Source organism: Centroberyx gerrardi, chromosome 18 (assembly GCF_048128805.1).
Source record: "Centroberyx gerrardi isolate f3 chromosome 18, fCenGer3.hap1.cur.20231027, whole genome shotgun sequence".
In the NCBI taxonomy this organism is placed as follows: Eukaryota; Metazoa; Chordata; class Actinopteri; order Beryciformes; family Berycidae; genus Centroberyx; species Centroberyx gerrardi.
The window spans coordinates 16,167,310-16,182,664 of NC_136014.1; the positions used below are offsets into that span (position 1 = coordinate 16,167,310).

Sequence of the window (15,355 nt, forward strand, 5' to 3'; positions counted from 1 at the left end):
TCTCCGCTGCAACAAACTGCCATTTGCAAACCTGGGTCTAGTTTTAATGATGTTCATAAATATCCACAAAATACATAAAATATATAATAACCATGAAGTTATGAGTAGCTTTATCTTGACTCCACTGCATCGTTCCTGTGATGCTGCATCCTGCTATGTGTTGTGTGTGTGTGTTGTGTGTGTGGTGTGTGTGTGTGTGTGTGTGTGTGTGTAGTCCTCCCGCCCCCGCTCTAGAGCTCAACGCACACTGGAGGCATAAGAAATACGTCACTGTAGCTGGCAGCATCACTGGAACAATCATCCTCTGCTATAACTCACGTTGTCTCACCTGCTCCGCTCGTTTAACCTCATGCCCCCCCCCCCCCCGCCCCCTCCACCCCCCTGATTTTTTACATGTCACCCATCCATTCCCTGCTCTCTCCTCTCGCCCCGGGCCGGTCCCCGCACCCTGCCGCTGTTCCTTTTTCCTCGGAGACACCCTGACCTCATGTGACCCCGGTCCTCCTGTGCGATTTCTGCCTTCATGCCTCCCCCCCCCCCCCGCTGCTTCTCCTGGGTATCAGAGCGAGCGCCTGCTGTTAGATATAAAGGCTCTCTCCCAGTGACTCCAGCTCTGCGCAACACATTTCCCCCCGCTGTGCAGCTAAGCTTAAGCCCAGAGTGATGGCGTAACGGAGGGTGGGAGCAAAAAAAAAAAAAAAAGACAAAGATGGAGAATGAGAGTAAAGAGAGAAGGAGAGATTTATTCAAGCTTGTCCTCGTTTTTTCTCTCCTTCAGCTCTTTATTTCAGTGAAAAGAGCATGAATCGATGATTTATTCTGTAAAACATTGATGAGTAATGCTTCCGCTTTTTGGAATAGCAGCTTCAGAAAGACACCTTTCCCTCAGCAGCCACGCTTTGAAATGGGATTATTTGTGTTATAGAACAGCACAAGAAGTGTAAAGATATGTGGCCTTTCTGTTTGACATAATTCAGACCTCCATGTGTGGTGCGATCAGCCTGGCTAGGTAGCTTGCGAGCTTCAAAAATGCATCATGGTATGAAAATACCTATCGCTGATTGAAGAGGAACTCTATCCAAATATCAGATGATGAATTGCCATCGACAGACTAGCTCAGATAGTTTCCACATGGATAATCTTTCTCGCTGCTGTCACGATGCTACATGATTCACTGTGCTGTAGGTCTTGTGGGCCAATGAGAGCGAACACAGCTGCAGACATCCTTATGCGTACAGTGAGAAAAAACCCCCACATTAATTCATAAATTCCAGTTAATCAAAATCCATCAGCGGATGCAAAATGAAGAGTCCTCAAGGTTGTTTAGATCATACTCTTGAGGCTGTCAGGAACACCTCCGTTTCCATTCCTCCCTCTCACTCTCTCTCTCTCTCTCTCTCCTTCTCTCTCTCTCTCTCTCTCCCTCCCTCTCTCTCTCTCCCTCACTCTCCCTCTCTCTCTCCAAGGGGTTGAGGCTCACTGCTCTTTCATCCTCAGAAAGATGAATTTTAAAACTTTATTACATAACACAGAGTGGAGAGGCACATCTCCATAGTAACGGCAGTATAAACACCCTCTGACTTGATGTTGTGGTAACTGAGGCAGTCAGCGTTCGCCCTTCCTCCTCTCATTTCATAAAGGCGCTGAACAGTCAGACATGCAGCAGCCTGTCTGGGATGCCCCCCGTTAGACTCAGAAACAGAGGATGATCAGAATAAATACAGCTGAAAGAGAAGAAGAGAATAGAATTGAATTGAGATCATGCAGAGAGGATGCCTTATGTGATATTCTATTTGCTTTTGCACAACATTTGCCATGTAGGTGTATTCCTTGACGCACAACATGCGAATAGTTGAATAAATCAGCTAAGAGGACTGCTTGAAACAATAAAGTATGTACTTTCTTTCGCACTAAGAAAAATCAATTCCAACAGAAGCAAAAAAACATCAAAAAGGAATATAGACGCACGAAACCCCAGAGAGCGTACCAAAGAAAAAACCCCTGAAGAAAAAAAAAAAGCACACAGATCAATAGTTAAATTAAACATGAAAATATGCAGCAGAACAAGAAACAAAATAGAAGAAAGGGAGAGAGAAGATGAAACAAGAAAAACTGATTATCATTATCTTGCATCAAATATGACACTGGTCCAGACATTTTTCATAAAGATGGAAACATATTAAGTGGTTTTGTACAAATAAATACAGAAGAAAACTCAGGAATAGTATGTTCAGCTGCACATTTTATAATTTCAAGCAGCCAAATGAACTTCCATTCTCTCATTTGTTTCTCCAACAGCAAATGTGACATGTTTCCAAACCCCCTGTTGTTCTGTTATACAAGTGCATCGCCCTCACAACATAGCCGATGGCAAGAGGGGGTCTGCAGTCTGATTAGCCTCAAGCGTTTCCTTTTTTAGCTGTCAAGTCACTGATATTATATCACAACCAGGAATGAACCATAGAAAGAGAAGAAAGTATTTTTAAGTTTCGGCGACAGTACAGGATGACAACACAGAGGGGGAAAGCCTCTTGTCTTGTCGTGTCTTCTGGGTCTCTACTTGGCGATGCTCCACCTCGTTTTTTGTGTGCATTTCACTGTGAAACATTACACTGACTGGTCCCGTCAATATATTGTTTACCAATGGTTGTGTGTGTGGAGTGTGAGAGCAAGAGATGAAGACAAAAGGTAGAACAGAGGCAGGCTGACAGACCGAAGAAGAAGAAGAAGAAGGCGCTCGCATTCATCTGATTTAACGTCTATTATTTTGTGCGCTTATAGGCTTACTGGAAAATACCTACTGTCATAAATAAATAGAACAAAAAAAAGGAAAAAAAAACAATAACCGGAGACACATTAAACATTTCAAAGAATTGCCTGTGGATGTGATTAAATGTGATGAATGCTAGCCCGAGGAAAAGACATACTGTCAGCTCCCAGATCCAGACTAAACAAGCTCTGACAACGTTAGCGCATAAGCAATGACAGATGTTCGACGCCCCGAGGACCGTGACAGTCATGTGACTCAGAGTCCTTTTCTTCCGTGACGGCAGTGATGTCATTGGGTCACACACATAATTGTTACTCCGATCACGTGTTACAGTACAATATTCATGAACTTCAACAACACAACGAGCGAATAATCAGGATTCTTATCTTGTTTTGTACTGATGTAAAACCTGGACATGCTTCAATAAAAATGAATGGGAGGACTGACTTTGTGGACTCATATAATGGTTGTTTCCACTTTTATGTGGCTGAACCACTATCTCTTCCAAACCAGAAAATCACCCTGTTACTTTTGAAATCTTTTTCCAGTCCATGCTCTGGAGCTATATGTCGCTCTGACATTATAGATTAGGCGCCCTGGGACAAATTCCTCCGTCATTTCTGGAAGACAAAAGTTTATAATCCGTTATACAAGCCCAACTGCTCTAGATAACATGAGTAACATGTTGCAAAGCTGAAATAAAGCGGTATTTAAAAAAATGAAGCCTATTCCTGGCTCTATGGCTCTGGGGAAAAGACATATGTAATCCTGCGACTGTAATCCGACAAAACCTAGAAATCAGAACTCTGTGACTGGAAGATGAGAGAAGAGTCGAACTGACCTGAGGAAAGACTTTTTGTGCTTCATGTGATTAGTAGATTTTCTTGTAACCATTGTAAAAAAAAAAAAAAAAAAAAAAAGGATGGAGTGAAAAGAGAGCATAAACTCTGCTTTAAATAACCAACTAAAATCAATTCAGACTTTGTATTAAAAACACGATGGCAACTGCCATCATTTTTCTCAAATATTTTAAATTTTTGATTAAAGCCCAATCGCTCTATCTTGCTTTTACTTAAAACTCCTCTTGTTATTCATGCAAGAGGGAGCACCAAATGATGCATGTTAAGTTGCGTGTGCTCATACAAGATGGGTGGAGAGCTATGCGTGTGTGTGTGTGTGTGTGTTTGTGTGTGTGTGTGTGTCAGTGTGCATGAAATGTCTTCATTAATATGTGATGTCTTGATTCAATGGATCAAATGGGCACTGACATGTAAGAAAGTAGGCTAATAAGTGCATAAGTGATAACATACTATAAGACATTCCACTAGGTCTAGATGGGACAAACCGGCACAAAACCAATAAAATAAAATGTCTTTTTCGTATCATTTTTACTGTTGACAGTGGAGACAGTGAAATGTGAAAAAGTCATCACAACTAACATCACGACAGTCTAACAAACACTCAAATTGGATGTTTAGGTTTACCACGCCAACAATCTAAAAATCTGTATCGATGGGAATCTAGACGCATGGGGGTAAGTGTGTACCTGCGTGTGTGAATCTCTGGTCCATGTGAGCCGGTCTTCAGGTCATGTGCGGTGAAGACAGTTCGTGAGGGAGCAGGAAAGTGGTTTCTAAATTATGCAAAGACACTTCGCTCGCCTCGGCTCCGCTCTTTAAATGAAATTTATATCAGCTTTCAAAGTGCAAAGGTCTCAGACGGCGCTAATAAAAGATGTCTGACACCGTAAGGTCTCCACATGGCTGTTTATAGAGACACTGGAAGTTGTGTGACAGATACTGTAACTGTGTAGATTAGGCTGATACTGGAGTGGGATACGCACAAGCCACTGTTCCAGGTCACAGAGTTATAAATTAGCTGACATCTTTATCCAGAGCAGTTTACAAAGAGTAGGGAAGACCGGGGCTGGTTAGCACACTTTTTCCCCTCTTGTGAATTTCTTTCGGTGTATCTCATTCATTTCAACATCACTAGAATGCTGAATGTCACGGGTAAAAATGGGTACCTCTGAAATAGATTCAAATTATTTCAACAAATATTTATTAACCGTCAAAGACGCTCTGACAGAAGCCTATTTTAAACCTCTGTGTAGTTATGGTCTGCATAGCGGTTGTGCAGCATTTGCGTCATGTGCGTAGGCTGCAGACCAACAACCATAACAGCCCAAATGATGATTGGTTGGCGGATGATTGAGGTGGAAATCCTTCAAAATTCAGGTAGCCAGTTTCACTTCTTGTCACAAAATCACATCAAACAAGCATAAGAGGGTTTGAAGAGAGAGAGAGCAAAGGAGGAGGGACACCGCTACCGGCACCTCTATCATTCAATCTATTCAGCCTTTCTGGCAGCGGTCAAGTTCAAATAGATTACGTTTTCCTCTGTGCTTTAAATACAATTGATGGACCTTGTTCAACACGACCATCTAGTGTACTAAATCTAATGACGTCTGCAAGTGCTGCTCACAGCGTAAACCACACAGACTTCACAGAGGTATAATGTGGCAACTAGCCCAACTGCGGACTCCGACATTTTTCAATGGGTCAAACACAAAAATATAGAACATTTTAAGAAACAGCTGCCTTTAGTGTGGTCAATGTGACAACCAGCGTCTGCAGCATTTCCCCTGCAAGAACGAAAAAAAAAAAAAATATGCAAATTCATAAGCAGCCTAATAAAGAACAAACACAAGGAACAATAATTCAAAGTTGAGAACTAAGAGGTAAATCATTTCTAAGAGCAAAGGTGAGAGCAGGTAGTGGAGAAGAAGGGTGGGGGAGGTTAAAGTGTAATGTACGAGTGTTTTAGGGAAGAATATTTCACCAGTGGACAGAGAGGAGGGAGAAAAGTCGAGGCCACATGAATGTTCAGGTTGCTAAGAATATAAACTAAAAGTGCCCAATAGCTGCAGAGCTCAGGGTGTGTATTCTTTCATTAGTAATCACATGACCGTCAATCTCTGCTGCCTCATTAGTAACTCACACAATTATGGCCTTATATGGCAGCATTCCTGGAGGTATGCATAAGAATGAATTTAAAAGCATCTACAGTATTTAATATGGATAACATACACACTGCAAGTCGCAAGTCCCAGTGCGAGCGTTGATTTTAATTGGTTTTAATTGTTAGATGTGACATAAAGCTTGAAATTGGCTTGGTAGATAAAGCTCAGTACAATCCATGTGTGCATAATGTTGCACAAATTATGTACTGCATAAAAACACTATAAATGACTATCCAGGGTCTCATGTAAAAAATACTGACTATTTGGCACTCAGAGAAGGGTTACCCTCATGATACTTCATGATATTTTTATGAATAAATCTAATCCATATAATCCAGCTATGAAAAACATCCAAACTATCAAAGATGTGACTTATTTAGTTCCATTTCCCTCAAGCATTGAAAAAAAAAAGTGCTTGGATTGCTTTGTTTTTCCTCAATAAACTGTTCAGCTTATTTCATCAGATATACTAGAAAAGAGCCAAGGTGTGTGTGCGCGTGTGCATGTGGGTATGTGTGTGCATACGTGTGTACATGTATGTGTGCATGTGTGTACACATACGGTTTTCCATGGTTTCACAATCACAACCAACAGATAGGCTCTGCACACAAAGAACGCAACATTTTTCAGTCTATACGAGCACAAAAAAGTACTTGGTGGAATTGCAAAGCGAAGATGAATGTCAGAGTGCTGTGTGCTATTCTCCAACTTTCACCACCATCAATAACTCTGATATTCATCTTCCACGGGGGTTACTCCATAGCATGATTTACAAAACCCTGTGTTTTCTAAGAAAATGAGGTGGAAACACCTGTAATAGTATCTTCCGTTGGCAACAACATGGAGGACTGGGTGCAATAACATTAAATGGTCACACATTGCTACAAGGCTTCCCCATCTGTTACATATGCTGAACAACAATGATGAAACAGAGCTATGAGAGCCAGTCTCTGTGCTGGTAGGTCTATCACAATTTCAGGTCCCACTGGTGAGTCATCCTGACCCGGCTTTACAGGATTCAAGAGAAGATCCAACAGTAAACTCCACTCTCACTCTGATGGCTTCAGTGTTTGGTCAGACTGTCCTGATGCAATCAAGTGAGTTACTGTGAGAGCGAGCAGTATGACTCTGAGGCAGCAAAGGAGCTATTTCTCACCAAGCTGTAGGCAAAGCTATGTCTACTAGCTGGTGGATTAACTAAGTGCATTTACCCAACTACTGTACATACTGTCCAATTCCATTTCAATTTTTAGCTACTTGTGCTTTATTTATATAATAGGGTCTTAATACGGCATATCAGTATGAAGTACAATATAGATATACATTTGTCTGCCACCTGTAATTAGTAGTTACATTGAAGAAAATGATTTGCATACAAAATATGCCATGACATCATGAAAATGTATTAAGAAGACTGAACATAAATGGACTACTAAGCCCTTTAACGTAACCGTTAGAGGTTAATGCTTTGAGGCCTTCACATGCATATTCAATATTTTTACATTTGGATATTGAATGGTGAACTCTTACCGGAGTAATATTGTAATATGGTATTGCTACTTTTACTCACAATTGGTGAAGAGACATGATTTTATACCCTTTGCAGTGGGGCAGCAAAGAAATCTGCATTTTAGCTTTGTGTGTCAATATATATATGATAGAAAATATCAATTATATCCCTCCATTAAAGTATCTATTGATACTGTGTAGTTCATGGGAGCTTGACCTCCTGGATTCATAGAAAGATAGCTTGTTTGAGCTTTAATTTTGTTTCATTTAAAGCTTGTTGAGCTTTTTAATGGAAACGGTCAGTGCACACAAAGCTCCAACAGTGTCTATAGAGGACATCACAGATTAATGCCTTGGCTCTACTTTCTCCTGCTTTGCCTTTAGTCTCACTTCTCAGAAACTGCTCTCCTGGAGAAATTTACAACTTAAGGGAATACTTCTCCATTTAAGACTTCATATATGATAAATATGTAATGTGTGAACTTGGAAAAACTCTCTCCCAAAAGCCAGAAACCATAGAACTAAGATTTGAACCTGATATTCAGACTGAATGGCCATTTCGTTTCCACTCCATTATTCAGTCTGAGATTGCCTCCTCGTTAGTCGTTTTCTGTGTGTGGGGGTGTTGATTTTCCCCGAACCAATCACTAGTGACTGACGTATCCGGCTGTCCTTGCAAAGACAATATGTTGGTTAAGGAACGATTTCAACAAATATTATTCTGCCGAAACGCCAATGAAAAACCGTTGCACGAACGGTTCAAACTTTAGTCCCGCCCACAAAATTGGCCCGATCGTTTTTCAGATCGAGAAATCGCCGTTGAGCCCAGGAGTGGCCATTTGGAGAGAGAAAAAAGTTATATCGAGTCCACGATTTACTGTAACGTGCGCACGTTTTAGTTCATTTGTGCGCAGGAGATATAATTCGTTCCCTCGATTTCGTTAAACTGTGTATTTTAGGAAAAAATGCAACTTAAAAGGTACCTTTTAGGTATTGCAGATATGCCTAGTAAGGATTTGGTATGTTAATATCCATTGTCTGTTTACACGGAATGGGCATATCCCCCAAATACTGCAACATATTTAGCCACTTAAACTTCGGGCCATGTAAACACAATCAGGCGGCTGCAACACACCCAGGACAGCACCACATTTAAACATAATCACCAATATGTGCACTGACTCTTTATAAGCTCGTGGAGAGCGCATGTATTATATATCGAGAGCACGATATCACTATTTCGAGGGCACATTTTGGCAATTTGTGCGCACGTAAAGAGGAAATCGAGGGAACGAATTGTATCTCGTGCGCACGAATAAACCAAAACGAGGGCTCATTTTAACCAGATCGAGGGAACAAATTGTATCTCGTGCGGACAAAAAAAGAAAACGAGAGCTCGATCTGCATATCGTGCGCACGTTACAGTAAATCGTGGCCACAACATAAATAATTTTTCTCCTGATGGCCACTCACTAGACTCTCTGAACCGCTCTACCAAATCTGAGGAATGGGCGATTCAGGAGTCTGGAACCAGGCTACTACCAGAATTTAACGCTCATAAAAACTCAACTGCTCTTTGGGTCCACAAAACAGTCCACTCATTGTCTTTGCAGCTAGTTCTGGCGTTTGGTGCACTGTTTATGAAGGATGAAGAGCAGATCTAATGACACATTACAGACGTCAGAGCATTCCATATCAAAGGAATAAAATGCATACCTGGAGATAAACAAACAGCATCCTAATGAAACAGTGCCCAAATAAAGAAAAGCTCCAGCTCCTATATAAAGAATGCATCAAACAGGAGCAGTAACATTAGCATGATGATAAAGCAGCTCATGTTATTTAGATAATATTGCTTGTGTCAAAAATAAAGCTTAGTGACAACACAAAATGTCAAAACAGTTAATACAGTTTGATTCCACAATGAATGGCCCAAAGGTGACATGGGATGGGATGGAAACATTTTGAAAGCCACTTTTAGGATATTGCAGTATGCGGGACTGGGCGGGGGTGGGGGGGGGGGGGGGGGGGGGTTAGGATATGAACACGGATACAGAGAACTTTCTGTTTTCACTTTATCAGCCTACAGTAAAACACCATCAACCCAGAGGTGAACACACACAAGCTTTCCATTGATTTCACAAAATACCCCATGTTTAAATAGGTCCGGTTTTGTCCACAGAGTCTTAAGGAAATAATACACTCTTAAGACTGACATGGTAAATTGGGTCAGTATAAAATAGGACCATGGATGGCAGAATGTCAAAACAATGCGTAGTTTTCAACACATCCACATGTGTCTAATTTGGCACGCACATTTATGTCACTTTAAAACACAACGTGTGTAAATAATAACACCGCTGATACACACAACAGCAGCAAGCAACACAAATATGTGTTGCCCCAAACTAGATACACAGATGTGTTGAAAGTACATTTTGAATTTTTTTGGGGGGCATTTTCTCCTTTATTAGACAGTGGCATGAAAGATTGGGAGAGAGAGGGATGAGATGCAACAAAGTTCCCAGGCCAGATTCAAACCCAGGATAGTGCAGTTACATGGTATGCGCCTTAGCAAATTGAACCACAAGGATGTCCCCAAACACTTCCTTTTATAATTGCTTAGCAGCCAGTAAATCAACAGCATGTTTACTCCATTGCATTGCTACATGGACGAGGAGCCTTTAAAAAGGAGGGCCAGTGACGTTGTACAGACTACTAGAGTATACTGCATCTTCTATGAATGAAAACTGCTGGAAAGTTTCATGAACATACTGTAATGAATATGTGGCATGTGGGGTGGACTTGTTTGTGTTCAAAAATCTGGACTGAACTGTCCAAGATAATTGAAATAACATGTGAATTCTGCTTTGGGGGTTATTTCCTGTTAATATTTTTGTGTTTTGTTTTGTTTTTTAGAAATGGCCCACATAAACAGTCGATTCCAAGAAGACCTATCCCCAGAAAGTCCCCGGTGTCTTGCCTTGATGACAGTGTCGTAAACCCACTAAAGATTGTCTTGGGACAGGATAGGGAGGTGAACACAACACAAGCAAAATTTCGGGCCAAATCAAGATCACATTAGCAGCCTTGCAGGAATTCTATTCTGGATAATAACTCTGTGCTTTGTCCTTTGAGAATTGGGTTTCATTTTCACAACAGTATCATATCAACCAGCAGCTGACGCAGTTTGTTCCAGTTTTATCTGTTTAGTTTTGGTAGTGTTTCTGGCAGAAAAGTCACATGGAGCAGTCATTAGAGTAGACTGGTAACCAGTGAGAGCACAGTGTAAAAATTACCTATCTGACTTTTTATCAACACAGAGATTACTTATTTTCAGGGCTAAATGACCGTGCTGTTTGATGCGATAAAGAAAAGCCGCTGTCTCTAAAGATGTACAGTTTGGTGAATCAGTACTGTTCTCGTGGACAAAGGACGCTGGTGATCCAAGGTGATGTATCAGTGTGCAGCGAAGGCTCCATGCAGCCACAGCCAGGCCTAGACGGATTAGCCTGAGAGGGACTTCATGACGGTTGCTTAGTAACCACAAACCTACTCAAATGCTTGACGAACATAAGGGACAGGGCTGTATTTTGACCATGAATAGTCAAAAAAGCTGTTTACTGCAACCTCAGTGGAGACAAAAACTATGTACACTATGATATATAGGCTACAGATGCACAATATAAGTCACTACAATCACCTGACAGCCATAAAACTGTAGCACTGCGATGATGTGTGTGTGTTTGCATGTGTGTGTTTCAGTGTGTGTGTGTGTGTGTGTGTGTGTGTGTGTGTGTGTGTATCCTACCTGAGACATGTATATTCAATGACTCTCCAGTGGCCAGTGTACTAATAGTGGTTTTGGCTGGATCTCTGCCATTCTTAGTGCTTTGCTGCAGGCTCTGTCTGGGCTGTTTTTCCTATTCTGGGATGTCCTTGTATGACCTGCGCTCCCGTGCCAAGATCCAAGCTGTGTCTAATGAAAGTAAGGTTCCAGCAGTTTATTTCAGAAACAAAATTCCCTGGCAAATAAAGAATCAGACTTAGGCCACCAATGTTTCATTAAGCCATACTTGTCAACCCGGCTGTTGAGAATGTGAAAAGTAGCAGTAGCAGCGGGATTGTGGTGGCAGACTAGGAGGTTTAAAGAGAAAGAGGTATTTACGCATTGAGGAGGGATCTTTTGTGGTTTTTCAAGCAAAGTAGGCTCTGGGCTATACTGTGCTTGTCCTTAATGAAGGACATACGAAGGTAACATTAGTCAGGAAAATCTGATTAACTGAAAGGATAATAACACTGATTTTGTTATATCTTATATCGCTTATTTGTTTTGTTTGTTATATGCAATTTAAGTGTTATTTTTATGTGCGTGGGTAGTTTGATCTGTATTAATGAACAGTAAATGAATCTCATTTGGATGTAAAAATTCACACAAACATTTTATGAGTCCTCAAAGTCAGTCTCCCATTAACTTTCAATGTCAGTTCCTGATATCCTGATGACATAAACTAACAAGAACTGTCCATTAAAAAGGCACCCGAGGCTGGATGGCCTGTAATGAATAAGGAAATAATTCCTGTAAAGAAATAAGAGGGAAGATGTTAAGTCAATGTGCTGTTCATCCTATCGCATTTGTAATTGAGAGCTTAAAAGGTAGGCAACGGTCATGGTGTGTGTGTGTGTGTGTGTGTGTGTGTTTAAGCTGATATGTTGGAGTTGGTCACTGAAAATATTTACTAGAGTCAATGAGCTTAACAGACTTAGGATTTCTGTCGTGGCCCTTGGGACCTTTGGGTCACATGTTGAGGTTAAACCCACGATGATCTTAGCAAGTGCTAATGGTTCTGGGAAAGTAAGATCCAGCCTGAGAAACCAACACAGGCCAGGAGTTCTGGGCAAGCCAGCACACAAGCTCTTTTCTTCCTTCAGCCTGCTTATAAACAGCTGAAAGACACCAGTGTCTAATCCAGATCACAGCACCAGTTTGACTAACTGGTGTCGTGAAAGGCAAAGTCACAAGCACTTCCTGATTACAGAGGACCAGACTTAATGTGTCGAACTGGTTTCTCTATTACAGACTGAACTCAGCGGCACGTTTGACTTGATGGCCAACATTTTGTACTTTTAGAGTAAATGTCATGTTTGGCGGCGGTTCAAATATGCAAATTACACACATCAACATTCCGCTCTCTGTTGCGCACCGCGTGCGCAATTACGCACGCGGCCCGTCGCGGGTGACCAAAAGTTCAATAAAGCTTTCATGAATATTCTAGTATTATTTGATAATAAAGCAGCATAAAACACTCCATTCCTTTCAATTACATACCTTTCTTCAATTTCAATACTTCACTCTGCAACCTCAACTTCTTCCATATCATATAATTATACATACAGTATATGATTTGGACGCTTTGCATAGTATCTCCACTTCCCACACAAACCAAACTTTTACGTTGTGTTGTTCCATTCACAGTCAATTCGGCAGTGATGGCCCCATACAAGAATGACAATCAATCCTAAAGCAATTGGATAATCTTAACTTAACGCTGGTTCTGTAATAAGTGCGTCCCTCGTGTGAGATCGGTCTGTAACTAATCAAACCTCTTTAATATTCATCACATATCAAACCTCTGATCCTTCCACAGCAAACCTTTTGCACTCAGAGTGTTTTGCAAATAACCACCGGTCCAGTAAGGATGATATGCTTCATGAGAAAAAAAATAATGTGACCTCAACTGACCGGTTTTGGGATGCTGCCTGTCCGTGTGCACGTTTGTATCTATGTATGAATTGAGCGCCGTCTAGTGAGCTTACACAGTCCTCTGCACTCAAAGTCTGCTAAAGTCACTGGAGAGAGATCATTGAGTTCATTGGGACAATCAAGTGAAACAAAACGTTTTATTCCGACGTTTACGACCTGTCATGCGTGCCGCTACAACTAATTACAACCATATAGGCCTAACTGTGTCAAAATGATAAGTGATAAAAAGGAACAGGCTTTAAGCTTATCAAACATAGCCTATATTAACTGTCATGTTTTATCAAAACGTGAAGATTAAGGACACAGTAATTTAGGCTATCTTGTTTTGGGAGGTTTTAAATTTATGTTTGTCAGTCCTAATAATGACTACGTAAAAAAAAAAAAAAAAACATTTTAGCAAATTATTCGTCTTTATTTTGAAGAACTGCAATAAAATAACGGACAAGTAAGTTTGCATATCAGTGAAGCAGACCCCCCCCACCCCATCCTCTCTCTCTCTCTCTCTCTCTCTCTCTCTCTCTCGCTCGCTCGCTCGCTCACCCTCTCTCTCTCCCTCTCTCTCTCTCTCTCTCGCTCGCTCGCTCACCCTCTCTCTCTCTCTCCCTCTGGATCTTTGAAGCCGAGAGTTGACGGGAGGTAATCCCCACCATGTGAGTGGGCGGTGCGGGATCCGGAGGCGTGTTTTTTTCTTTTTTTTTTTTTTTCATTATTCAAACGCTGCTGTACCTATAAAAACAGCGGCTGGGAGCGTCAGATAGTTTTCTCCAATGGGTAAAGGTGACTAAATACTAGTTGTCTCTTTAGCCAGCCCAGCCGCATCCCGTCGGCAGGGGGAAGAGATGATGCACGACTCCGGCGGTGTCCAAATGGCGAGGACGCTGAAGCATGCAGCCCTGTGCCTGATGCTGCTGCCCCGTTTCCTCCTGGCCGCTCTCATGCTGTGGCTCCTGGATTTCCTGTGCGTTAGGAAAAAAGTGCTGCTGAAAATGGGCGAGAGGCAGGGCAGCCCGGACGACCCGCCGGTGTGCGTCTCCGACTCAAACAAGATGTTCACCCTGGAGTCCCTCAGGGCCGTGTGGTACGGGCAGAAATTGGACTTTTTCAAATCGGCGCACCTTGGGCACGCTGCGCCCAACACCGAGGTGGTCCTGGTCCAGGAGCGGAGGAGGGTCCGGATCCTGGACTGCATGAAAGGGAAGAGACCGCTCATTCTTAACTTTGGGAGCTGCTCCTGACCGCCATTCATGACGCGCTTGGCGGCGTTTCAGCGCGTCGTGAGCCAGTACGCGGACATTGCAGACTCTTTACTTGTATATATTGAGGAGGCGCATCCGTCGGACGGCTGGGTGAGCTCGGACGCGCCGTATCAGATCCCCAAACACCGCTGCTTGGAGGACCGGCTGAACGCCGCTCAGCTGATGCTCTCGGAGGTTCCCGGGAGCAACGTTGTGGTGGATAATATGGACAACTCGTCTAACGCTGCGTACGGAGCCTACTTCGAGAGACTTTACATCGTGAGGGATGAGAGGGTGGTGTATCAGGGGGGCCGGGGTCCAGAGGGATACCGGATTTCCGAGCTTAGAAATTGGCTGGAGCAATACAGGAACGATCTGATGAATTCCCAAACAGCGGTGCTCCATGTCTAGTTGGAGATGCTGAGCTGCCTGCTGCACGGCCCATTATGCTTAAGTGTCCAGTCCACAGTGCAAAAATGTTCAGATGCTGCTATCAACTGTTAACACATGGCACATAATGTTGTTTTGTTTTGTTTCATAAGCATAAGGTATACAGGACTCTTCAACAAATAGCCTACCAAGTCATGTTCAAGCCCATTAGGCTAGGCTATTATATTGTGCTTGTCTTGTCCTTGCTTAGGGATATTCTTTATTTTTTTTGTATGGAGAAGTCTTAAATCATTTGAAACTGTGCGGAATTTCACTTCTCTACCAGTGAACCAGATTCAATTAGTGATCACTTTAGTATTTACAGTATTCACGTGTGTGTGTGTGTGTGTGTGTGTGTGTGTGTGTGTGTGTGTGCGTGCGTGCGTGCGTGTGTGTGTGTGTGTGTGTAGGCTAATACCTAACGCTACTCCAGTGTTCCTGTGAAGTTCGGTTTTTAAAAGGTGAAGCCAGAAAACCGATACTGATGTTTTTGACACTAGAGTAGGACGGTATTAGCAGGATGCTTTCCTCAACGATCGATTGCCAAACGTCCTGTAAACAATGTATACTTCATTGAACAAATGTTTTTAATAAATGTCGAATCACACATCGATTTACTCTTGACT

General features: G+C 42.1%; 1 protein-coding gene across 1 annotated transcript; it reads left to right on the plus strand.

Moving 5' to 3' along the window:
- Nucleotides 1–13,841: 13,841 nt before the first annotated feature.
- Nucleotides 13,842–15,329, plus strand: LOC139915965 (thyroxine 5-deiodinase-like). The gene is made up of 2 exons (XM_078289892.1): nucleotides 13,842–15,093; nucleotides 15,140–15,329. Exon 1 carries the CDS (start codon nucleotides 13,905–13,907, stop codon nucleotides 14,709–14,711), a length of 807 nt encoding a protein of 268 aa, XP_078146018.1. The 5' UTR covers nucleotides 13,842–13,904; the 3' UTR covers nucleotides 14,712–15,093; nucleotides 15,140–15,329.
- Nucleotides 15,330–15,355: the final 26 nt, after the last annotated feature.